The 25,536-nt window shown below is 44.0% G+C and overlaps 2 protein-coding genes and 1 long non-coding RNA gene across 9 annotated transcripts in view; 2 read left to right on the top strand and 1 right to left on the bottom strand.

The window, feature by feature from the left end:
* The window catches only part of RAB31 (RAB31, member RAS oncogene family), a 61,719-nt gene extending 59,203 nt beyond the window's left edge, over nucleotides 1-2,516 (bottom strand). Inside the window, exon 1 of the mRNA XM_063396649.1 lies at nucleotides 2,341-2,516. Within this exon, the coding sequence (XP_063252719.1) occupies nucleotides 2,341-2,379 (39 nt within the window). The 5' untranslated portion in view covers nucleotides 2,380-2,516. The remainder of the gene's footprint in view (nucleotides 1-2,340) is intronic.
* Nucleotides 2,517-2,592: 76 nt separating this feature from the next.
* LOC134550204 (uncharacterized) lies at nucleotides 2,593-18,316 on the top strand. Of its 2 annotated transcripts, none has more exons than XR_010080269.1 (3): nucleotides 2,593-2,732; nucleotides 4,128-4,238; nucleotides 8,633-18,316. It is a non-coding gene; the product is annotated as an uncharacterized LOC134550204 (long non-coding RNA). The 2 variants fall into 2 exon arrangements; XR_010080268.1 differs by lacking the exon at nucleotides 8,633-18,316 and adding an exon at nucleotides 4,542-5,497.
* A 2,025-nt stretch (nucleotides 18,317-20,341) lies between these two features.
* PPP4R1 (protein phosphatase 4 regulatory subunit 1) overlaps nucleotides 20,342-25,536 on the top strand; it is a 64,964-nt gene continuing 59,769 nt past the window's right edge. For 2 of the 6 annotated variants that reach the window (XM_063396580.1, XM_063396562.1), the window contains exons 1-3: nucleotides 20,342-20,448; nucleotides 20,801-21,501; nucleotides 21,770-21,814. In XM_063396580.1, coding sequence (XP_063252650.1) covers nucleotides 20,357-20,448; nucleotides 20,801-21,501; nucleotides 21,770-21,814 — 838 coding nt within the window. In that variant the 5' untranslated portion in view covers nucleotides 20,342-20,356. Of the gene's footprint in view, nucleotides 20,449-20,800; nucleotides 21,502-21,769; nucleotides 21,815-21,842; nucleotides 22,019-25,536 lie in introns of those variants that run through there. The other 4 variants (XM_063396588.1, XM_063396572.1, XM_063396615.1 and 1 more) reach the window with 2 other exon arrangements.

Here is a 25,536-nt window from a genome sequence, read left to right as displayed (position 1 = left end):
TAGTGCAATGGCTCCAGGGCAGTGAGTGGCCTGTACCGTAGGGCTGGCAACATGGACCACAGCTCTGGCTTCTCTATTCTTCTTCATCATCTTCCCGTCAAGACCCTCTATAGCCAAATGGAGCTCCAGAGCTCATGGAGAAGCTGGCTTTGCGAACGTTGCACCAGCTCCATTTTTTCCCACTGGGAAATTCTGAATAGGCAGAAACAGTTCAAGCCCAGGCCCTCTGCACATCTTGAGGCCAGGAAGTGCCAGTGATCCTCCTTTCTGATCCAGAGGTGCAGCCTAGGGCTGTGTTCAGAAGTGGGGGAATCTGTATTTCTAACAAGGATAAGAACTTGTCTTGGGACTAGGACATGCCAGAGTTGACTGATTATCAAGGGAGCTATGGCATACAATGCAGATTAACCAGGTCCAGAACCTACTGAAAAAAAACAAGTGTCAAGATTTCTTTTGGTAGATACGAGAATGTGTTTTTGAGTTGCCATTTAGCTTTCAAACTGATCAAAAGACTAATGCCTGCATTTGCTCACACAGACAGGTATGGAGTTTCCCTGCTCTAGAAATGTCTGAACTTCTTGAGGGGATTCAACATCTGAAAGATTCCTCTCTTTTGGGAAAATAGTGTCAGTCCCCATGGTAAATGAGATGTCTGTAATCACAAGCAGAAGATTTTCTAGGGCTATGCCCTCTTAAAACTCAGGAAGGAACATCTCACTAATTACTAAGTGACTATAACTACAGACACATCTCCCTAAGTGCTACTACTGCCATGCCATCATTTCAATGAAACTACAGAGTAATTGCATACCCCTAGTAACACAGAGCTGCATTATAGGTTTCTTTTCCTTTAAAAAAAAAGTAAACAATTGCCTTACAAAACCTCCAGTAAGTTTTGATGTTACAAAACACAAATAAATTATGGACATGAGGAATCTCATTCCACAAGACACTTCATCTCTATAAAATTACAACATTTTCTGCTAGAGAAGAAAACAAGCAAAGACACAGCCACATATTCTACCACAGACTCCTCATGTCTGTACAAACCACATTTATTTTTGTCACTATGCCATTTTAAAAGTTGAAGGCAGGAATGCTAACCAAGAAAGGAGGAATGGTCACTGGCAAATATATTGGGTTGAACTCTCCAGTGCCCTGGCACCGCATCCTGGCAAGAACTACTCCAGGGCAAGGTACCCACTCCTGCTGGGCTAAGTGTCAACACAAACCAGAGAGAACTGGAACGTCTATTTGTGTTTGGTTTTCAAATGTTCAGCTCACTTGGATGGCATGAAAGCAAATTCACTCCAAAATGCCTTCACTCATGCAGCTTTCTCTGAGTGCTTATGGAGATGGGGGCCTAAAAGCATCCCAACTTGCACCGGGTAACTTGAGATGTTTGACTTTTAAAAAGAACTTGTGTACTGGAGTAGTGATGCTCTGCTGGTTACTGTCAGGAGAGGTGGTTCTGCTCTGCGGTGTTTATCCCAACGTGACGGGCACGTTTTGCCGGGAAGCTCCCTCGGTGCCGGGCAGAGAGGGGCAGGCGCAGCCAAAGTGCCGAGCTAAGCACATTGTTGCTGCAGATGGGAAACGCACGCGCGAGTTCGCCAAAAAAGCGAAAGAAGAAGAAAAAACAAAAGGAATGGCAAAAAGGACGTTCCTGTAAGGAGTCGAGTCAAAGAAGCGCTGCTGAATAAAGCCAGGCAAGTAACTAAACAAAGCACCGAGCAGCAGCACATCCGTGAGACGGGACCGAGCGCCGGGAGAAGGAGCCACCGACACAGCGTCCCGGGCTGGGCAGCGCTGCTGCTTTCTCCGGGTGGCTCCGCACCGCTGGAACGGGGGCTCGCCGAGGCCACCGCCGCCCGTGACGAGCCCGCAGGGTGGGCTAACCCCTCCCCGGGTGCCTTCGGGCTTCTGGCACCGAAGGGAGCCCTCCGCGGGGCCGTCGCCGCCGGGGGAAGGCTCAGCGCCGGCACTGCCCCCGCCCGGGGAGCGCCGGGGAAGACCCCCGAAAGAGAGCCGCTCACCGCCGCCCCCAGCCCGCTACGCCCTCCTCACTTGTAAAAAGTTGAGAAACAAGACAAAAACAACAAGCCCCGAAGCCTCTCCCGCCCCCGGCGGCCGGTACGCGGTGCCAAGTCTCGGCGTGGAGGAATTTTCTGCGGCCGAGCCCCCCCGCCCCGCCCGGGAGCGGGAGAGCGGCGCCCCCGGGACAGCGGGGCTGGCAGCGTTCCCCGGCTCAGCGAGCACCCCGGCCCCACAGCCCCCACCTGCGGGGCGAGAGGGGAAGGAAGGAAAGGGGCAAGCGACCCCCCGGTCGCCCTTACTCACTCCGAGCAGACACACTTTCAGCTCGCGTATCGCCATCATCTGCCCGGGGCCCGGCCGCTCCGCATCCCCGCCGCTCCGCACTGCCCCGCCGAGGCGGCCCAGCCCCGCCGGGGCCGCCCCCGCCGCCGGTCACATGCGCCCGGCCCCGCCTCGCCGCTGCCCCCGCTCCAGCGCCGCCGGGCCCGGTACGGAGCGGGCACGGGGCGGGCACGGAGCGGGCACGGGGCGGGATGGAGCGGGCACGGGGCGCTCCGGGGCTGCGAGCCGCGCCCTAGGGCCGCGCCCCGGGCCGGGCCGGTGAGCAGGGACAGCACGGAGTCGTTAGAGGTGGAAGGGACCTCTGGGGATCATCGGTCCTAAGCCTCCTGCCAAGGCAGGGTCACATGGAGCAGGTGAGACACGAACACGTCCAGGTGGGTTTTGAACGTCTGCAGAGAGGGACACTCCATGACCTCCCTGGACAGCCTGTTCCAGCGCTCTGCACAGACTCAGAGTGAAGTTCTTCCTCATGTAGAGGTGAAACTTCTTGTGTTTCAGTTTATGGCCATTGCTCCTCATCCTGTCACTGGGAACGACCAAAAAGTCTGGAACCATCCTCTTAGCACCCGTCTTTGAGATACTTATATGTATCAATGAGATCCCCTCGGTCTTTTCTGAGGCCCAGAGTCTGTCCCCATAAGAGGGATGCTCCAGACCCCTAAAGATCTTTGTGTCCCTTCGCTGGACCCCCTCCTGGAGCTCCTTCTTTTTTGTACTGCAGGGTAAATGTTTGCTGTTGTGAGAAAAACAGTTTGTGAGAGACGGCATCCTGCAGGGGGCTGTGCATACGCTGAGTCCTACACACCATGTGCTGGGCTAGGCACGGCATGGGGACTGCTCTGTTTGTGAACCGTCTGAATCCATCTCCTTTTTCTTTTTCTTTTTCTTTTTTTTTTTCTTTTTTCTTTTTTTTTCTTTTTTCTTTTTTTTTCTTTTTTCTTTTTTCTTTTTTCTTTTTTCTTTTTTCTTTTTTCTTTTTTCTTTTTTCTTTTTTCTTTTTTCTGTTTTCTTTTTTCTTTTTTCTTTTTTCTTTTCTTGCTATGTGCAGAAATCATTGAAAATACTAACTCCATTTTTTTACTCAATCCTGGTAATGCACACCCAGTTTGGATTAAAATAGTCAACCTCAGGTTGGTGATAGGATTGCACCCCACACATCTCATACCAAATTTAAGTTGAGGTCATTAGCTTTAAGGCTAGTCATCTGAAATCAGTGAAGAAGGAATCATAACCACTCTGCTCTTGGTATGCAAGGTTCTAGAATTTATGGAGAAGGATTGTGCAAACCCCAGGAAAGCAGAAGAGCATCGTCCATCAGATATTTTAAATCAGAGCCTCTATTCTGCTTACAGGGGTTTTTTGGCTCCTTTTTCTTTCTCCCCTGCACTAATTTATCAGGTAAAATTGGTGAAGGGAATTGAAGAAAATCTTGATTAGTCATAGTGAGATCCTGGCAATAAATTGTTGTGGCATTCATTATAACACTAATTAGTTCCACACAGAGTCCTGCACTCACACCAATAGGCTGGATGGAGATGTTTGCTCTCTTCCAGAGATCCCAGATCCTAGGCCAAGGAAATGCCTGGAGCTGAGCATTTGTTATCGCTATGGAGGAAAGCACAAAGTATTGCTAGCAGAGTAAGTGTTCACAGCCTGTCAGGAGAGAGATTATCAAAAGAGAGAGATCAAAGGAAAGGCTCATCAGAGAGATGTTTTTGATTTAATGAAGCTTTCTTTTTTTTTTTTAGGAGAATTTAGCAGAGAAGCAAAATGCAGAAGGCTTTCAGACAACCAGTACAGAATGCTGCAGGGATTCTGGCTGCTCATTGCCTTTCCACAGGAATGCATTACACACTAAGGTATTTCAATAAGCAAATGGGAGACACTCCTTGATGTAGAAAAATTACAGTTTGCACTCAGGGCATTCAGTTTAAAGCAGCTTCTAATTAGTTTTACAAATTTCAGCCAGCAATTAGTTCTACAAATTGACAGGAGATACAAATTTTTAAGGTTTTACACCATCCCACTCTGTTCTTTCACAGACAGTACTGTGGTTCAGGATCACCTTTCCATAGATTCTTTTGGGGGTTTTGTGATGTTTTTTAAAATTTCTGTATCTTCCATGTACTCTGTTAGTCATCTATCCCTTTCCTTTGGTCCAGATTTTGTAATTCTTGGAACTCCTGGATTTTGTCATTACTGTCTGTGTGAAACATTATGCCATCTGCATTAATTTCAGCAAGATGCACTGGAATTACATCATCACAGAATCATAGAATGGCTTGGTTTGGAATGGTCCTGAAAGATCATCTACTCCCAAACCCCACTGCCATGGGCAGGGACATCCATCCATTTTTCAGACAGTAATACATCTCACCAACTTCAAAGCCATATAACTACATGTCCACTCACTGTCTTGGCTCAGTACCACCAAAATATGAAACAGTGCCTGAGATACTTGCCCAGGAAAGCAAGTTAGAGTCCCATCTTTCATCCTACCAGGGGAAATTTCTCAAATACACACTGGTGAAACAGGCGCTCTCACTAAAAGAGAGAAAAACTTAATTTTTTCACTCAAAGAAGTTACAGCCCAGACCTCAAAGGTTTCTTGTTGAACAGAACAAATAACTAATTAGCTACTTACAAACAAGCAAACTGTTTAAAACAGTAGCACAAAGATGACCCAGTGGAAGTTGTTCAGGCTGAAACAGCAGAAGAGAGGCTATTAAGGGCAATTTTATTGTACAGTCAAAAAATCTAAAGAGCCAAACAAAAATTAACAACCAGAGGAAAAAGTAACATATAGTACTTGTTTAAACAAAGAACCTATGAACAACACAAACAACAAAAAAGGCATCCCCAAAAATTCTGAGGATCCCCAAAATTAGGAAGATAAGAAGAGAGAAAAACAACAAACAGACGTGTTCTGGTAATAAAAAAAGCTACTGGCGCTCATTCTTCCAGGAACTGGCATGATCCTTGTGTTTGTCTGCATGCAAGACACTGTGGTCAGGAAAACATTTTTGCAGAATTGGTCATGTTGCAGTGTTTTCAAATGACTGATTAAAAATAAAGGAAAACAAGTCTGTGCATCCCAGAAGTTTTCTTTCTTTTTTTTTTCTTCCTTTTGTAGCATTTTATTTAATGAATAATTGTAAGTTTTGAAGCAATGGTGTATCTCACTTATTTCTACTCATCTGTATTTTTGTTTTGGGAAGTACAAAGCCAAGGAGCTTTGGTTTTTCAGGAGCCTTCCTCTAGAGCTACAAGTCCTGGCATGGCGTCCTCCGGTGGTCTGGAGCAATGGCAGCTGGGGCTGCTGCTGCCCTGCTCTTTGCCCCTGCTCACATGTGTCTGCCCCATGTGGCTCATGCTGGTAGAACACTAGTCCTGTGTTGAAAAGTTTTCTGTGACCTCAGTCTCCTCCTCTCTAGAAGTGGTGTAGTGGTATTTAGGAAGCCTGTATTGCTAGGGAACTGGATGCTTTTGAGGTTCTGGCAGTGTTCAAAAGCTTGTGAAGGCATCTACACTTCCTCCTCCTGCTTTCTTTCTCTGTAAGTGACATAAGTAGAGAAAGATCCATCCAAGACCCTGATGTGTACCCAGATCCTGAAACTGCTGTTGTGTGTCCCAAACAGTGATGAGTTACTTCCTTTCTCCCATGTTACTTCCCCTCTCGATTTCTTGGCAAGCATCTTTCTCACACAAAAATGTTATTCCTCCTCTTCACTGGCAAATTCAATCCAGACCCTCCTACTATGGGCTGCCATCCCAGCTGTTATTCCCAAGGCAGGGAACAGGAGGCAAGTTAACTCCCTGCTGCCCAGGAAGAAATGCCTCTGCATCCCTTGGATGATACAAACTTACAGTGCAGTAATGACTGCCACCACAGAAATCTTTCTGGTGCTTGCCCAAGAAACTGCCAAAATCTCTTAAAAGGAAAGCAGCTGCTGCTGAGCAAGCTGTTCCTTGAGTGGGAGGAGCAGATTCCAGCTGCTAGACCCCATGCAAAATCCAGTGGTTATGAAATGGCAAAAATTCTGGAAGACGCTATTTTTGTTTGTTTGTTTACTTGATGGAAGTAAATGTTTACTTAATTAAAGTTTGCTTACTTAAACAAACACTAGGAAAGGACTGCCCTAGAAAAACATCATTAGAGTCCTGGGACATGAAAACCAGAGAGCAGAGGAATGACCTGGTGGAAATAAGAGCATGATTCTGATTTCAGCTACACAGGCCTTAAGCCACTGTATTTTTTTTTTTAGCTTGAGAAAGGTTATTCCACTTCATTGCACATGCAAAAAGTGAATTAGGTTCTTTATAATTCACTGGTTCCAGCATTAATGCCAGGAGATTATGTAGCTGGCTAGTACTTCATTTTGTTGTAGTGTTGCTTCATGTTTTAACATCTCCTGTTTATGGCTGTTGGATGGTCCAGTCACTCCCTTCTGAAGAGAAAAATCTGCTGGAAAAGCTTAGAGGGGAGTAAACCTCTGCAAGATCCTACTTGCAGCTTGACTGCCAAGAGCTTCGAAAAGCAGCTTTATTGCTGTTGAGTGAAACCTGGGAGTTGTTTGTGTAAATCTTACCAGCATGCTTCTTGTTGGACCTTGTAACAGATGCACTATTCCTAAAGGGCTTGGGAAACATTTTGGCATCTCTGGCAGTATGTTTGTCAAGAGGGTCAAGTTTACTCTGCTTATTCACTGCTAATCCCCAAGGCAATCTCCTATCAAAGGAGTGAAAAGTGATGCAAGACTTCTCATTCTTTGCAAATGATGTCTCATAGCCTCAAGCTGGTGATAGTGCAACATTTATCCACTGTTAGATGGGGAAAGAATTTAAAAAAAAAGCTTTTTGCTTACATCAGAAAAACAGAAGCTGAAGTACAACTTGAGAACACTGCAGATACCATAGCAAATTATGCACCAAGAAGGGACAAGAACTACCTAAAGCAAAATATTGGCTCAATTAAAAAATAAACGTAAATTAGCTTCAGATGGACTTAGTCTGGAAGTCAGGGGTAGGGCTTTCTAAACCTGTGAAAAGTTCAGTCAGAGAAACAAAGGAAAAGTAAGCTAATTTAAAGGTACAGCCTTATACAGGGAAAAAGAAATTTCTAAGATGCCCTGGAAAAATTAGAAGTCAAGACTCAGTGATCCAACAGATTATTTGTCCATATTGCTAAGTAAATTGACAAGTGGGCTGGCTTTGGCTGGGGTAGAGTTAATTTTCTTCCCAGTGGCTGGGATGGGGCTGTGTTTTGGATTTGGACGGAACACAAATTACTAGGGTTGGTAATACAGACATGTTTTTGTTATTGCTGAGCAGGGCTTACACAGATCCAAGGCCTTTTCTGCTCTTCATGCTGCCATGCTGGAGAGGGGGCTGGGAGCACGTGGGAAACTGGGAGGAGACACGTCTGGGGCAGCTGCCACCAACTGACCACAGGAATGTTTACATGACACCATGTTCAGTATATAAAGTGTGGGAATAAGGAGCAAGCAGGGGACATTTGGAGTGTGGAGGTGTCTTCCCAAGCCTCTGTCATGTGTGATGGGGCCCTGCTCTCCTCGAGGTGCCTGAACACCTGCCTGCCCAAGGGAACCACTGAATTCATTTCCCTTTCTGCTTTGCTTGCGTGCACAGCTTTTGCTTTCCCTATTAAGCAGTCTTTATGTGAACTCATGAGTTTTCCAGCTTTTACCCTTCTGATTCTCTCCCCAGACCCACTGCTGAGGGAGACAGTGAGTGGCTGCCTGGGGCTTGGTTGCTGGCTGTGGTTAAAGCATGACAGCCAGTGAACACCAACAGCTGAGGTTGGACATCAGGTCACTCAGGAATCAAGCTGGAGCTCCTTCTGCTGAGGTTGAAATCACCCATGTGCTTTTATGAAATCTGTCCAGCAAAAGCAATCCAGTTCTGCATCCTGTAAATTCCTGTACTGGAGGAATCCATACAGTCAGTTCTTGATAAAAGCTCTTTTTCTTATTATCAAACTCACTTTCTGCATGAACCTTGAAAATTCTAATGTGAACTCATAAGGCTGCACAAGTCCTTTGTCATGTATCATTCCACACAAAACCATGCCTGAGTATGTAGGGGTTTGCACTGTAAACACCAATCCAAACAAAACGCTGTTGTGATTTCCTGTGCCAAGGCACAGTTCTAAACAGGGGGTCACTGACTGGGGGATATTCAAGGCTGCAAGTTTGTCGTATCCGTAGCTCTTGTAACATGTTCTGTTTTGCAGATCCTCGTTTTGGGCTGCCAGTTTTGAGAACAGTTTGCAAAGACTGTGATGATGCAAGTTCTGAATGAGTCCCTGGAGATGACAAGAACTGTCTCAGTTTACTTTTGGTGATGCTGACATTGGTTTGCTCGGTTCTTTCCATGCTTCTGGCATAGGTGACTCCTGTTACTTGCTGCTTGAAATGGGAATTTGAAGATCACCTTCACTTCAAATTGTTTGCCTGGTTGGAGTGATAACTGGAGATCTCTACTTCAAAATTCAGGGAGTCTTTGCAGTAGGTTAGTGATAACTTTTTGCCTTCCAGCTCACTGCAGGAGCAGCCCAGCGAGGTTCTCATAAATTACAACAGGAATTACTGAATAGACATGTTGTTTCCCTCTAGCAGTATATTCCACAGTACACTATTCTTGTACAGAGTGGTGCAGTATCTGGTTTACCACCATTAGCTTTGTATGAGGTGAAGGAGCCTGTGTTTACTACCAAATGAAAGGAAAGCATACACAATTCTCCTTTTAATTAAGCTTAGCCCTATAAACTATGAAAAGGGTTTTATATTAAGGCCAAAGTTCTATTGTCGAGCAAGCAGGCTTCTATTGTGCATACTGCCAAGGAGAGATAACAGGGCTCTTATACGCTCAGAAATTTGTCCTGCCAAGTGAGCAGCAGGTTTGTCTAAAACATACCCAGCATGTGCTGCCAGCCAGAGAAGGTTTGAACTTCACATTGATTTTTCTCATTAAATCTGCAGGCAGTGAATGCACGTTGATGGGTGCTTCCTCTGGTTACAGAAGACCCAAACATGAACCTTCCAAACAAGGCTCAAATGAAAATTTTCAAATGAAAATGCATCTATCCATCCTGACCTTACGGTAGTTTAGGCAGTGAGAAGAGTGACTGTAGCCAGCTTGTGGTGTCACTCCTGTCTTTTTGTCTGCATCAGTGGAACTGGGTGTTCATTAGGAACAATCATGAGGCAACTGCAAAGGAGAAATTAAAACCCAATTGTAAACCAGGTGGTGACAGAGGAGACATGTCTTAGTCTTTAGTCTTACATACTAAAGTTGATTCATTTGTTTAGGTTTAACAGTGTGAGGGATATTAGCATTCCTAAAAGAAAACAGGAAAATAATAGGAGAGAGGAATTTCAGAGGAAGAAAAATCTGATTATTTTGATGATGAGAAAGAAATTCTCATCAATCAAAAAAAAATCTACAGCATAAAAAAGAGAGTTCCTTTTTTTCCCCTTTTGTTTTGGTTCTGCTTTTTCAATAACATTTTTGTGTGTTGAAATGAGTTTACGTTTGAGAGTGTGACCTCCCCTCTTCTCATCACTTGTCTAAACAACCTTGAAATGCGGAGGATGTTTGATATAAATTCCAAATTCCCTTTTTGGGTTTATGTCCTTTATGAGGATAAATTAATCCTTAAAGAAACCTGCCATTTTGCAAAGTTTTGACCACACAATTTATAATTATTACTGTTAATGATGATGGCATTTTTTATTTCAGGACAACCCTTTGCTTAATAATTATTCCAATTTCCTTGTACAGCAGCATTAGTACTGCCTTGTTTATGGACTCAGAATAACACAGATAATCTGAGTTTGTTCAAACCTAAAAAGAAATGAGAAATTAGCTTTTTAATATATATTAATGAAATATTTTACAAGGGGGAAAAGAATGCAGTACTTGATCAACAGCTTTGATTTTCTAATGAGGAGTAATAATATAGTAAATGCTTCAAATTAGCAATAACTTGTCAGGATCTTAACTGCACCAAGAGGTGCTGATTACCCTGACATAACTAATAGCTAAGAAACTATCTTGAGGAGCAGAAACTGGAAATATGCACAATGCAGCCTATTGTATCAGTTCAGCTATTTTACCCTCCTTCTCAATCAGTTCCTGTGGTTTCTTTAAAGATTATGGGTGCTCCTGCAGTACACCAGGAGGCTTTAGAAGTTATTTTAGGGCAATTAAATGCAAAAGAAAAGGTCTATACTAGGTCTACACTCTAAGGGTCTGCAGACATACCTTCATCACACATAGACCATGGAATAATATATCTCATTTTCACAGTTAGAAAAATTTTAAGAATAGATGAGAATAAAAAAGTAATAGAGTAGTAAGTTGTGAAGGTGTAGCTTAAAAAGAACTACCACTAGTTATCTTCAGCAAAGGAATCAGCAAAGTGAAGGTATCTCTGCAGAGCAACCTTAAAGAGAAGCTACCATGGTCATAATCTTTCTTATGATATCAGGAGGGTGGTAAAATGAATTAGAAAATACATCTGATGCTCTGGCATAGACAAAATATCATTTCACCAAAACCCAGAAGCAGTCAGAAATCTCATTTTGGTGTTAGAACATATTAAAAAAAATTCTAATTCAACTCTTCAAGCCTTGGTTGAAGTGAGTTTGAGCTAGTAGTGCCAAGTAATCTCTTTCAGTATGACAGGTGGCTGGAATGGCGATGTGGTCCCTGACCCCTGATCCAGGTGTTCACGCAGTCATTAGCAAGGGAAGAGCAGAGCCTGTGAGCAATTTGGACTTTATGTGAGCCACTGTTCTTGACTTAACTCCTGAGCATGTGTCTTGACTGTAATTTCTCTTCTAAAAAAGCTCAGATGAACTGCATCTTGGTGGGAATATCTCCTTTGGCTCCCACACGGAGAATGGGAGCACTTGGTCATCTGGGTGACCTAGATCATTGCAATCCAATAGCCTGAAAAGTAAGGAAATCAGAACACTAGAAATAAGAAAGGATCTGGGAAACTGGGTCCCAAATGATTTGCACAGAGGATGGGGAAAAAATGTAACTACTGTCTGGCTTTATCCTGCAGGAAGGGAAGGTTAACAATCCTGTGGGGGTTCAAGGACTTCCATCCAGATGCAGAACTGCCTGGGTGTGTTATCCCACAGCAACAGAATGTTCATAATCTCTTATTTATTCCTGCATGGGAGCAAGGACATAAAGATGTCTTTGAGGAGGACACCTGTGGCACACCTATTCTTGGATTTGTCACCCATAAAATAAGCTCACACTGAGGGCAGGTTGATTGGTTTATCTAGTCCAAGGGAATAAGTATGATAGGTGAGTAATCAGGCTCAGTGTACATAAGCTGTGTTAGTGGCCTATCAGGAGTGAAATGTGGAAGAAAAAAGAATGCAGAGATTTTTGAAGATAAGATTACCTAAATCCTACCTTAAAGCAAGACATGCTACTCCCTGCTCTTATCTTCATGAAGGATCTGTCTGCAGATCAAAGAAACAAAATCGTGCTTCAGCTTCCTTTCTTCAAGATAAGCCAAATTTTCATTGCCTGTCCTCTAACATGCACTGGCATGCTGTACACTGCTTGCTTTTGTATTTGCTTATCAAAAGGTATCATGAGATAATTAATGCATATAAGCTAGAGCTTTCCAGAAGAAAGATTTTTTCCCTTTATTCTCAAGTTCTTAATATCCCAAAGTTTTGTTCCATGACCATTCTGAGAACTTATTTTTCATGGGTAGCTGAAGGACACCACAGCAAGCACGCCTTCTATTTCATCTATTTCCCACTGAGGCAAATTACAAACTAAAATCTTCCCTGTGTATTTAATCTAATATAAATCTTAAAATACAATTGAGGGAAAGGATGCAATACATTATTTAAAGCTAATTCATTAACCTATAGGTTAATAGCATTCATACCCTTAAAAAAATCACAGTTGGTAGGAAATTCTGGGAGCAAAATAACATCTTTGGAATATTAGTTCTCTATACAGGGGTCTTGCAAAACAGCAGACTACTTTTCAAAGGAAAAGGTGGAGAGCCCTCTGAAAACATTGTATGTGCAGTGATTCCTGTACTGAATCCTTTCCAGCGCTAGGGGCAGACCTAGAGCCCTTTTAGCTCCTGTTAGTGGGAGAGTTCACCCTGTGTGTGTGAGTCCTGCAAGCTCCTTCTCCTCCATAAAACTCTTCCTTGTGCATCCACAGCCTTCCTTTCGCTAGTTTTCCTGACATTTCAATAAGCTACCTCACAAATGCATCAGTTTTGCCAAGAAAGCAGTTAGGACTAGGCAGGGCCAGATTACAAGGTGGTTATGCCCTCCAAGTGCATCTGAGTGGAGAAAGCAGGGATAAGGCAGAATACTCTGTTCCTAGTGTTTACCAGGCAGTATATGATTAAAATAGATGTAATTCTTGATCAAAAAAGAATCAAACATAATATATTTAAACAGGTGTTTCATAAATGTCAACAGCTTGATTTTTAATAATGGAACTGAGGACAGAATTATCCCTCCTACCAGTATGAAGCCCTCTAAGCAGGGCTCAGTTTCTCAATGTTAGAGCTCCTTGTTCTCAGTACGAGTGGCTTCTTAGTCTCAGAAACAAAATCAGCACTGTGGATTTCAAAATACTGTCTGGAAGGAGATGCAAACAGGAACAGTGCAGAGAGGGTGAGGTACATGCATGCAAATGTACAATCACACCATACCCAGCTCAGTATGCTTATGGATGCCCAGTCACCAGCAAAATTGCATTTAAGTAAAAATGTTGCAGCCATTCTGTTAGGGAACAGATAGAATTTTCTTCTGCGTTGCAACTGCAGACAATGTGCCTTTAAATCAATGTTATTTTTATTAATTTTATTAGTTTTCCTGCCTTTTACTTCCAAGAAGTCTGACTGTAGTCTCACTGCCAACGGAATTGCTGAGGGTGAGGGATGCAGATTTTTTAGTTTTACTTTAATGTTTTCAAAGGGGGGGTTCACTGGAATAAATGACAGTTGGAAATACACTGAGGTTCTCATGGGCTAAATCCATCTTCATTCAGAAAGAAGATTTCCTGTATGCTGTGCTTGACAAACATATTACACTAAATCAGTACCCTGATCCCACCCAAATTCCAATACCACTGTGCATACTTTGTCTGTCTTACTTTATGAATCACTCAATAAAACACACCCAGTTCAAGATTTTATTGGCAATGTTGCAGTGTACGTACATTAAATCTCATTTTAGACAGAAACCTTGGAACCTGGAATATTGCCAGTGCTTGAATCCAAGAAGAATTTGAAATGCATAATGTAAAGCTTCTTAATATACCTGACACCCCTTAACTGTTCCCACAGTTAAAAAATATTACAGCTTACATTTGTATCTCAACCAGGCACCCAGGAGGTCAAGCCCTATATGATGATAGAAAAGGAAATAATCATTTTTATATCAAGTGAGCAAAGCTGATTTGGAAATTATTGAGAGCTCAGTCAGGAGCTGCTTTAGGGCTGTAATTGCTCTTTCTCATCTTAGCTAATTTAATTAAACAGAGAAACTATTTTTGGACCAGACAGCTCTTTAAACTTTTGGTAGCTTCTATTACAAACCATCTGGCCCCGTACACAGTTAGATTTCTTAACTCATACTTTATTCACTGTCTTCCTCAGAAATTGTACGTGGGGCTTTGTGTGTATTTGTATTCCCTCTAGTTTTGTGTCCGTTTATTTCAGATAAAAAACCTAATTATGTGGATTCCCTCCCAGTTCAAGAGATAAAAACCAGCACGTGTCAAGAACCATCATTCAGTTCTTCTCTTTATTTTGGGTAGGTTTTTGGTGGTTGTTTCCTCTGTTATATAATCCTTTCCTCATAGTCTGTAATCCTTTTCTAACACTGCAAATAAGATAAGCATTTAGTCTTTTCAGATGTTGTCAGCCTCCACTTTGAGAGGAACAACAGTTTTAGTTTTAATTATTTCTTCAGTGAAAGGACTTCTGCTGTATTTTGCATTTATTTAACTAATCTCCAAATGTTGTGCTACAGTTTGTCCATACCTCTGTCTACACGAAGTGTAATTACACAGTTGCTGATTGGGTTGGAGCAGAAACAGAATGAGTTCACATCTGCCCTCAAAAGACTGAACAAACACACACATCTGAAGGCTGCCTCCTCCAGAGGTCTAAAATACACGTGTGTAACTGACCCTGAAATTCAGTGTTCTTCCTGCGAGAGCCAGGGTTATCTAAACAAAGGGTTCTTAGGAAGTAACCTCTCGACTTCTCCACCCCTCACATTTTTAAGGATTGACAGGTCCTAGCAATTGCAAAGACCGGGATAACAAGCCATGTCCCAAAACAATCATTCTCCTGACATGCTTCCCACTGGCACCTACCACCCTTCAGATCAGCAGAAAAAGAGCTTGGCTGCCTGCATAGGCATGTACCCAGTCCTCCCTGACTAAATGGATTACACCGTTGTTGGCTGAATAGGCTGCCAAGACAACTTCCAGCCAGCTTGTATTCATGTGGGTTATGAAAGAGTGCTACTCCTGAGTCAGACCAAAGTCCAGTTAAAATATGACAAAGGTGCCAGACTCCACTTCTGCCAGGATTTAGGTTTTGTTTCTGTTTTATTTTGGAAAAATGCAACATGAGTATAAGAAATTAAGCAAGAAGGTTCAAAAACTGTCAACAAGATCAGAATTAAATGTGCTGTACACAGCAGCTTACTGAGAGGAGTTTGGGATGGAGGAGAGTGGGGAGAACCGGGACTGAAGTAAGAAAAGAAAGGATCTTAGGAAGGGACCAGTTGGAGAGATGTGAAATTCAAGGAAAAGGAGGTTTGGGAGCAGTGATAATTCAGTCCCATTTGTCCCTTTGAGATAATGTTTTGGGATCCCAATAACTCATCTCTGGTTCAGAAGAATGTGAGCCATCAGCTTCTATGTGCCAATATCTAAGTAGATCTAAAGAGATGCAAATTTAGACTCAGTAGACCAGGAAGCAAAGGAGTGAATAAATGCAAATATATTAATCTGAATATCAGGCTAGGTATTTCCAGGCAGGGATTAGTTGGGTGGGGAAGGGAGACTGTGTGGGCTGAGGAAAGGCTGGAGAGCCTGGCTGGCCCAAGGGCTAATCTGACAGAGAGGGTCTGGCCTGGCACACAACTGAGAGCTGGCACATTAGGAACCATACATTAGATTGCTACTGTCATATATGTAATGGCATCAGATGGCAAAAAATAGCACAGATTTTTTTTTTGCTGCATTTTATTTTATGCACTAATTGCCATCTCAGGCCTCAAGCTGTGTCAAACACATCACTTTGCTTCTTTTGTTCTCTGTTTCTTTACCTGTAAAATGAGAATAATTTATTTCCTTTCAAAATGATTTGGAGATCTAAGATGAAGGGTTGGGGGATAAATGTACCTACTACAATAGCATCACAGCTGCATATATAAAGGGTTGCTAGAATTTCTTGAAATTGCCAAGATTCACCCCTTTTTTCTCTTATCAAAGCAAACAAAACCAAAATATCAAACCAAATACAAACAAACAAATGCTTACCCCCTCAAAAAAGAAACAAACAAACAAAAACACTAAAACACACACAAAAAAATCAAGAAATTATCCCCCAGGCAATTCAGTGAGGAGAAGATTCAGTTTCTTGTTGCTCAGTCTTGTTCTCTTCTGATATGACAGTGAGATAGACACCTCTGAGAACCAGGAAATTCAGAGCTAAGGTAGAGCAGTACAACCTGAACTCTGTGTTGTTTGATCACTGATTCACTCTTCCTGTAACATACATATGCATGACACCACGACTCCTGAAGGAAAACTTTCTTTTAAGTGTTCTTAAAGGAAAACCTCTGTCCAGGTGAGTGCTGCTAAATGAGGAATCCTGCACATATGCTGCAAACTCTGAGACCCATCTCCTTGAAACAGCCTCTGATGCAGTAATTCTTTGTGTTCTTTCACTGTCAGCTTCAGCACCTGAAGGGTCAGATACAGAGACTTTCACGTCACTGCTACTGAGATGACAGATCACTCTTTCTTTGGTCTTTGGCCAAAGGACTTGTGGATATCACCACTGATCATGGTCTGAATTGAAAAATCAGGCATCAGGACTTGTCTCCTCACTTCCATGCTTCTCTTCCTTTTGTCCACATGGTTGCTATCTCCATGCCACCAGTGTAAGAGATTTGCTTGCAAGTTAATGCAAAGAGCCACTGAAAGTTCCCGGAGCAGCCTTAATTCTGCACTGGGATGTGGGTATTTCCTAGTTTTAAGAGGTTTGAGCGTCACTTGAACTTGCCACAGAATTTGCTGCTGACCTGGAATGACACGAGGAACCCACAAGGCAAACTTTATATTAACCAGGCTCTTTGTCAGCAAATTTATGTGTTAATTTATTCATGATTGGCATAATGTGTGTTTAAAATCCTTCTGCAAGGCCTTCTCTGAGAGCAGTGGTAGCTGAACTTTAACGCAAAGGTTTGCCAGTAGTCACCAGCTCAAACTCTTGCCCAGGAAACGTGATGCACATTAAAAACGTGCCTCAATGCACGTAAAATTTAAAAACTTTTGCAACCTCAAGGAGTATAGATATATTAAAAAAACCCAACCCAAACCAAACAAAACCCCACCCCTCTCCAGTATTTTTATTGGTGAGGGAAAAAAAAAACAAGAGTAGGGAAGGGAAGAAAAAGAAAGGGAAATGGAAAGGGAAAGGGAAAGGGAAAGGGAAAGGGAAAGGGAAAGGGAAAAGAGAAGAAAGGAAATATTTTATGATGAACACTTCTTTTTCGCAGAAATGCTTTACTATATTTTCAAATGCAAATTGACTGCAAATCACAGACTTCAGCCAGTGGGTTTTTGTATGTATCCATACATATTAAAGGTATGTGTGTGCTTATGTGTGTATATGTATCTTAATTTGTATATTTAGTGGTGGGCCAAATTTGGTTAAACACTCTGTAAAGAACAAAACAATGGTCCAGAAAGCAAAGAGCAAATGGTTGAACCATCAAGGACAACACATGCAGGCAGATGGAATCCTGGGGGTGGCCAAAAAGATGATGAGTCAGGATTACTCAAGAGGATAAGCAGTGGCCTTTGTGCACCAGCAGTCTAACCCTGATCCATTTCTTGATAGGCTTTACAGGAAAAGAGAGTTTGGAGCAATCCAAAGGAGGATAGAGAGATCCTGTGCAGATATTTATGGGAAGCTCTTCCCACACATGAATGTAGCCTGGGAGAAATGCAAAGCAAGTTAATATATGGACATTGAAAGCTGACACTATCTGATCAGACCTGCTTCTTCAAGCAAATGAGCAAAAATAGATAATAATACCTTAGATAATAAATAAAAACACATGGGTGAGTTCCATGTGCAGCAGTGTTTTTGAGCCTGAGGTCCTTAAACCCGGAACAGTTTTAATTGAAAAGATGTCACAAATCAAAGTACAGAATTGTTGTTGCAAGTATGTCTAGGTGGATGTTGGGTATCTTGTGTTTAATGTGCCAGTTTGAAAGGATTTATGTAGTACCTTATGTAAATACTATACTTTTACTTGATGGAAATGTCTTGCTGATTGCTATGGACTTTTTTGAGATATATCATGTAGATAACAATGCAGGTGTCTTTTATCACTTGCAAAGGTGTCTTTTATCACAAGAATAAAAGTCAAGTCTTCCTTTTGTATCCTTCCATCCCTGCTTGAAGCAGTGGTGAAGCGTTTGTAGTGTGAGAATGTGAGTTTATCATTCTTCAGTTCTTTACTTCCCAGTACCTGTAAGGGTACTTAGGCTGACTATGAGAAGTCCAGCACAAAATCTGCTAGAATGTTTTGGCAGGTGTTATATTACTTGCTCCTTAACACGTCTTGTCTAATAAAAGAAGTCTGTCGTGAAAATTTTCTTCCATAATTAGGTGTGCTGGTTTGGAACGGGCACTCATCTGCAAGAGTCAGCATCTGTCCTACACTTATGAGGTTCTCTGTCTGCTTCATCTGTGACCAGTGGCAGGGAATCTTACCACCAACCTGAACTTTGGATCAGGCCCTGAAGGAGTACCTCTGGATTTACTGAGGCCAGTGAGTTTAAGAAATACCTGGTTACTTATTCATTAAATGGAATTTTTTGTTGTGTATTGGCATTAAGCCATTTTTTTTTGTTTTAATTAAATTATTTTCCCTCTACCAGATGTGTGTCACTGTATGGGCCAAAGGCTTTGCCAGAGTTCCTACTCATGGAGGAAGAGACCTTTCCTGATGGCTCCTAGTGATGGTGCTGGAACCAACTGTGCCTGAGGAGCAAAGTCTGATGTTCTACAGGTAACACCAAGCACAAAAACCCCTGCAACTCCTGAACAATTATAATTTGTAACACACTGATCGTTGTTACCTGTGCTATTTAAATGGTCCTGCAGAGAAAGAACCAACAGCCACTGAAGATCACAAGCACATAGGAAGATCCAAAATTCATTTATATGATCTTATGTTCAGTAGGACTGCTTGCAATTGTCATTGCTTTATTCAATAAATTATACTTCCTCCCTTTAAACAAATACTCAGACAGAAATTTAAAAAAAAATCCTAAATACTCTAGAGGCAATAATATATGGGGCAATAATTAATTGATGATAATGAACACTATTAATACAATTTAAGAGCAGTAATTCTGGTCATTGTAAACCCAGTTGTCATAGATGTATCTCATTAAGTTCTCCTTATGATGATTACCCTAATAATGCTTAAGATAGCTTTGATGCTCCCAGACCACAGTAATCTGTGGCTTGTGAGCATTAGTGCCTTTTCCTAAATGGTTGGAAAAAGGAGCCAGACCCCTTGATTCATCCAGGAAAATGAAGTGCATCAAATCTGAGTTGTGAGAGAGATTCTTAGATTCACTTCTGCTGCATTCAGTGGGAGCAAAGCTGATTGTGGTGAACAATGCAGAGGAGATGTGATACAACTTCCTGGAAATAACTTGCAGTAATAAAGGTAATAAAATGGGATCTTGAAGTACACCTACCTTTTCTGTTCTAAGCCTATTGCTATCACATCCAGCATTGCAAGAGATTTGTGTTGTCAAATATTCCCCCCTGAATCTCTTCTTAAATTACACTGGCAGAGAATAGCATGGTTCATATAACTTAGTAATGGCAATTTACTTGATTTTGAGGTTATTACTCAGATTTTGAGGTTATATAGCTGAAAAAAGAAAATGTTAGATAATTAGTATCCAGTGGCTCATCCAAAGATTGGATAGATGTGAAACAGGACAGAGCTCGTTCTACAGGATTGTAAGAAAAGGGATGGATGGATTTTTAAAGATTACACATTTTCATTCACCAGGGTAAGGAGAATGAAAGACTATGGAGATTCAATCCTTGTACAATTTACCAAATAAACCCAAAAATTGTTAAAGAGCAGCTTACAAGACATACTCTCAAACACACAGCTAAAAACAGTGCTAATGAAATTGCATCTTTTTTTGCAAACCAGAAGTAATTTACTTTGCTTTTTTTGTGTATTAGCAATTTCATCAGTTATTATGGAGATCTAAAACAAGACTGTGGAAGACTCAAGTAATATCCCCAGGTAGCACTAGTACCAGTAATGGTCCTTTCCTCTATCAAGTGCCCTGGTTATCAGCTGAATAGAGCATTTGTTTCATCCAACACTTTAAAAATTCCAATTTACAGTGGAAAAAATCTATCAAAATAGTTGAAATGAGGACCATCGGCACTGACCAAAAGGTGCAGCCAAAACCAGCAGAAAACGATGCGCACCTTTGTGTCTGTGTACAACTAAAATGCCTGTTTTTAAAGCAGAAGTCGGAAGGCACAGCGGTGCAGTGGGGCAACATCCTGCGTGTTTAAGCCATGGGATCCCAGCTGCAGAAACTTGGCAATTCCCATGAGGATGCTCGTGGGCTACATAGTGGGGGTGGCGACATGACTGCCTGTCACAGAATCGTTAGAGATGGAAGGGACCTCTGGGGATCATCGGTCCAACCCTCCTGCCAAGGCAGGGTCACACAGAGCAGGTGAGACACGAACACATCCAGGTGGGTTTTGAACGTCTGCAGAGAGGGACACTCCACAGCCTCCCCGGGCAGCCTGTTCCAGCGTTCTGCCACCCTCAGTGTAGAGGTGAAACTTCTTGTGTTTCAGTTTATGGCCATTGCTCCTCATCTTGTCACTGGGAACGACCAAAAAGAGTCTGGAACCATCCTGTTACCAACTGAGATTTACCTCTATTAATGAGATCCCCTCTCAGTCTTCTTTAGACTAAACATGCCCAACTCTCACAGCCTCTGAGAGACACTCCAGACCCCTAATAATCTTTTAATAATCCTCCACTGGATGCTCTCGTCTTTCTTGTACTGAGGAGCCCAGAACTGGACACAGCACTGCAGGTGTGGCCTCACCAGTGCCATGCAGAGGAGGAGGATCGCCTCTCTGGACCTGCTGGCCGCACTCTGCTCTCTGGTGGGTCACAGAACCTCTCTCCCCACGTAACCCAACAACGCAGGCGGTAAGTACTTCTGCGGCCCCGCTACCGCGTCTGGCAGCGAGCCTACGGTGGCCACGGCGAGCAGCACCTTCGGGGCCCTTCCTCCCACAACACCCAAACTTAAGGGCAGGGGAAGCTCCGCGGCCTCGCCTCAGCCCGTCGGCGGGCGGCAGGAGGAGCCCGAGCCCCGGTTTGGCGGAGGAGCGCGGAGAGCAGGTGAGCGGGCCAGGCCGTGTGGCCGAGCCCGGGCGCTCTCCAGCCCCGGGGCCAGCCCGGGCGGCTCCGGCCGTGAGTCAGAGCGCGGGTAAAGGAGGCGCGGCCGCCGGAGCGAGCGAGCGAGAGCGGCTCCGCCGGGCGGAGGCGGGGGCAGCGTGTCCGGCCCAGACCCCTCCTCCCGCCTTCCTCCGCCCGCTCCCTCCTCCCTCCCTCCCTGCGCGGCTCTCCCGGGGACGCGGAGAGGCGCCGCCGGGCCCGGGGCCTGGACCGCACGGGTGCCCGCCCTCTCCCACCGCCGCTCCCACCGCCCGGCCGCGGGCTGGATGTAGCCGGGCGCCCCGCGGGGGCTGCAGCAGCAAGATGGCGGGTAGGCATCGCCCCCCTCCCCCTTCCCGCACACGCCGCCTCCCCGGCGAGGCGCCAGCCCTCCCTCCTCTATCCCCCCTCCTTCTCCTCTCCCCCGCCCCGGCTTCGGGAGCGCTGCCCGCCGCTGTCCGGGCTCGGAGCGCAGGGGCTGCGGGGCGGGTCACCTCGGGGGGCGCAGCCCGCGGGCGGGGCAGGGGCACGCGTGGCACCGAGGGTCGGCGGGCGCGTTGGCACATGGTGCGTGTGTGTGTGTGTCTCCCCCACCGCAGATCTGTCGCTGCTCCAGGAGGACCTGCAGGAGGAGATCGACGGATGTGAGTGGGGACGAGGGGGGAGCGGCGGGGCGGCTTTCGGGCGAGGAAGTGGCTTCCGCGGGGGAGCGCCCAGGGTGCATTGTGGGAGGCGGCGGGGAGGAGGAGGAGGAGGAGGAGGAAGCAGCCACGGCCATGCTCCGCGCTTCCCGGTGTCCATGACCCGGTCCCGGTCGCGCGTGGGGCTGCGCCGGGCGGTCCCGCGGGGTGCGTTGGGCGGCGGGCGGGGCGGGGGCGCCGTTAGCGGCCGCCCCGGCGGGAGCCAGGGAGGGAGGGAAGGAGGGATGGAAGCAGGGGAGGCTCTGCCTGCGGGGCGGCGTCCCCTCTTGGCCTGGGCACGGCGGGGCGCCGCCGGGGAGGAGCAGGAGGAGTTTAGGGCTGCTGCATCTGCAGCAGCATGTGGGTTGCTCGTTCCTTTTACCTCTCTCTATTTTGTATATCTTTTTTGTGTCCCCCGTCCTTCCCCCCTCCACCCCTCCCCCTCAGGCTCTCTTTTCCTTGTGAAGGGTCTGGAGCACATGTCGTGTGAGGAGCGGCTGAGGGAGCTGGGGATGCTTAGCGTGGAGAAAAGAGGCTCAAGGAGGGACCTTACTGCTCTTTACAGCTCTCTGAAAGGAGGTTGTGGCCGGGGGAGGGGGTCGTTCTCCCAGGCGACCAGCGACAAGGGAGAGGACATGGCCTCAGGCTGCGCCAGGGGAGGTTCAGGTTGAGCACCAGGAGGGATTTGTTCTCAGAAACGGTGCTTAGGTATTGGAATTGACTGCCCAGGAGGTGGTGGAGTCATTGTCCCTGGAGGTGTTGGAGGAAGGTGGACGTGGCACTCAGTAGCATGGTCCAGGTGACAAGGTGATGTTTGGTCACAGGTTAGATGGACGATCTCATTTGATTCCATGAGTCCTGACCCCGCTGCAGAGGTCTCTGGAGAAGAGTTAATGTCAGGATGCAAAGTAGCAGAATTGTGGCTGAGGTGGTGCAAAAATTACTAACTCAGAGCTGAGAAGCCTTAGCATGGCAGACTAAGATGTTACTCACATGAGAAGGTGTCTGTTGATCGTGTCGATACTGAGGGAGCTTCTTGGAAGCAGAGGAGGGTGAATTTTGGGTGGAAAGTGAAAATGGAGGTAGAGGCAGGCGCCTGCTGTGGGTGTGCAGACCCCCTGATTGCTGCCTGATTGTCTGCGGTGCAGTCTGCAGGGCATCCCCTCTCCAGGGCTGGAGGGCAGGAGAAAAACCCTTGTGTCTTGTGGCTTACATTTTTAGAGGAGAGCTATTTGAACTTTTCAGGATTTAACTGATACATCTTTTTCACTTTTGTCAGCTGACATTTAGAAGGCTCCTATTGTGCTTTGCCTCGCACAAAGAGGGAGCCTTTCCCTCAGGGTTTTTTATTTTTTTAATTCAGCATGATAAGTCGGTGTTTGAAAACTCTCTGTGATTACAGAGGACTTTTTCAGAAGGGACACACTTAACAAAAAAATAACGTGCATTCTTAAGTTTCCACTTAGATTGTGGTTTTAATTCCTGACTGTAAGACAGGAATTGAAATTATTTGTAGTCATTGGAGGGGTGACTGAAGCTGTGGATTCCTGGTGCTGGTCTTAATGTTATGGACTTCTGAAATGAAAAAAAAAATATGTGCTTGGAGATATGACTCAGTCTGGGTGAGAGCATCCTGAAGGCAGAAGCCATAGAAATATAAAGATTTGAAACCTCATTAAAAATTACTGAGGTTTTGATGGAACTAGATAAAAGCAAATGTCTCAATACTTATACATGGTATTTTAAGAGAAAAAAAACCAGGACTCTATATGAATCAATATGTGCTGTCTGGGTGTAGTTCAGTCACACAGTGGCTTTTATGGTTTTAAATTGTGCTTGATTTTGTTCTTGGGTGGTGTCTGTGAGCCAAAGAATAATACAGATCAAGGAGACTGTACATATCTAGTCAAAAGTACTGTTTCTTGAGCAGTATTATTTGAAATAACTGTCTTTTGTACCCATATACAACACGTTTTACACAATTATGAAAGTGTTTCCAACAGATTGGTTGCACGTATGAAACAGACAAAAAAATAAGACAGAAAGTTGCAGCTCCTGCCTGAACCCCACCCTACAGTATCCCTCTATTGTACATATTTCAAATGTTTGCAGCTCTTTCAAGTAGCAGAGTTAGACACTGGTTTAGAAGTGCATTACTGAAGTAGTAGAATGCAATAGTGATAAAACTGGAAGTGCTGGCAGCTTTTATGCCTGTGTGATTCTGCCAGCTGCATTCTTGCTATTAAGTGTACTAAGCTATATTTAAGGACAAATAAGAGAGAAATACTTGCAAGCATATCTGTAGTCCTGGCCGTATAATTTTGGAGGAGGAATTGGATAAATGTAAAATAGTATGATTGATTGACTGGCTTATTTGAAAAGTGAACTATGTTTTCAGTACATTTTTTGGGCCTTCAGCTGATCTGATATGAAGCAATAGGAAGACGTCTGTGATGGTGTGCTGGAGAAATCAGGAGTGTTTAAGACTGGATGCATGTGTCAAAGTCTGGATTGGACATCCGAAGCTGAGTCTCTGTGCATATGGCTCAGGACATTTCACTAGATTAGGTTTTCATCTGTAGCTCATCAGTGTGCCTAGGTTTGAGCCTGAATCATGAACATTGTTGTTGTTGTATTGTTTGTTTTGGGTTTTTTCCTTTTGGTGATGAGAATTTCCAATGTGATTCAGTGTTTTGTCCTTATGAAGGAATCGTTAAGGTGACTTAAGAGATACCTTTGGTTGGTCATGTTCTAAAGAAATAGGAGAAAGTCCTGGAGCTGAGCAAACAACCATGCACAGTTCCTGCTGAGAGTAGTGAACCAAGCATCTGTGCATCTTTTAGACAGGCAGAGTGAAGAACAGCTGTTTTATGATCTTTGTCTTTTAAGGTCTCCAGAGTCAAGTGTTATATGAAAAGTTGGAGTTTAATCAACAACTTGTACAACTGTACAATTTGTTCTTCTCATTTGTTATGCCAACTTGTTGGATGCTAATTAACCTGAAATATAGAACAGTAAAATATTTTGTCTTTGGAGTACTGTTTTAATAGCTGCTTGTGAAACAAAGCTTACCTTTTTTCTGAAGAAAACCTGATAAATATTTAGGTTAATGAAACATTCCTAGATTTCAACAGAGAACAGTAAATCTGCTGTTGGAGTAGTGGAGACCTTCAGAATATATGCTGTGGAAGGCATCTGTTAAAAAAAACAACCTTTTGTTGATTTGTTTAGGAGGTCAGAGATTAAACAAGAGCTTTTATAAGAAAGGCTTTCAGAGAGTGGTTGATAAACTGGCTGGATTGACTTTTAAATAATTAATTTCAGCTTTGGTTTGCATTTCTATTTTGAAAGCTTCATGTTATTTTTCTGCTCTTGGTTGCTTGGTAACCACTGGAAAGCTCTGATTTTTTTTTTCTTGAGGTGAATGCATACTTTACACCTGGTACATTAAACAGGTGATTGCTTTAAGTAGTTACACAGCTTGCAAATGGCATTTCAGCATTTTGATTTTAGCTGATATGTCACTTCTGAGGATACAGCTCCTGATGGCAAAGGCTGCGATAATGATTGAAGAAATTCTGGTTCTTACAGAATTCCTTAGCCAGTGGCTTTTCCTTGTTTGTTTGTTTGAAACAAAAGGGAAAAAAATAACCCAAAACCAAGACAGTGTGCGTACCCTGGCTGAA

The sequence above is a fragment of the Prinia subflava genome, chromosome 1 (genome assembly GCF_021018805.1).
Source record: "Prinia subflava isolate CZ2003 ecotype Zambia chromosome 1, Cam_Psub_1.2, whole genome shotgun sequence".
Lineage (NCBI taxonomy): Eukaryota > Metazoa > Chordata > Aves > Passeriformes > Cisticolidae > Prinia > Prinia subflava.
Note: the sequence above shows the minus strand (reverse complement) of the source record. Positions and strands in the feature narration are given on the sequence as shown.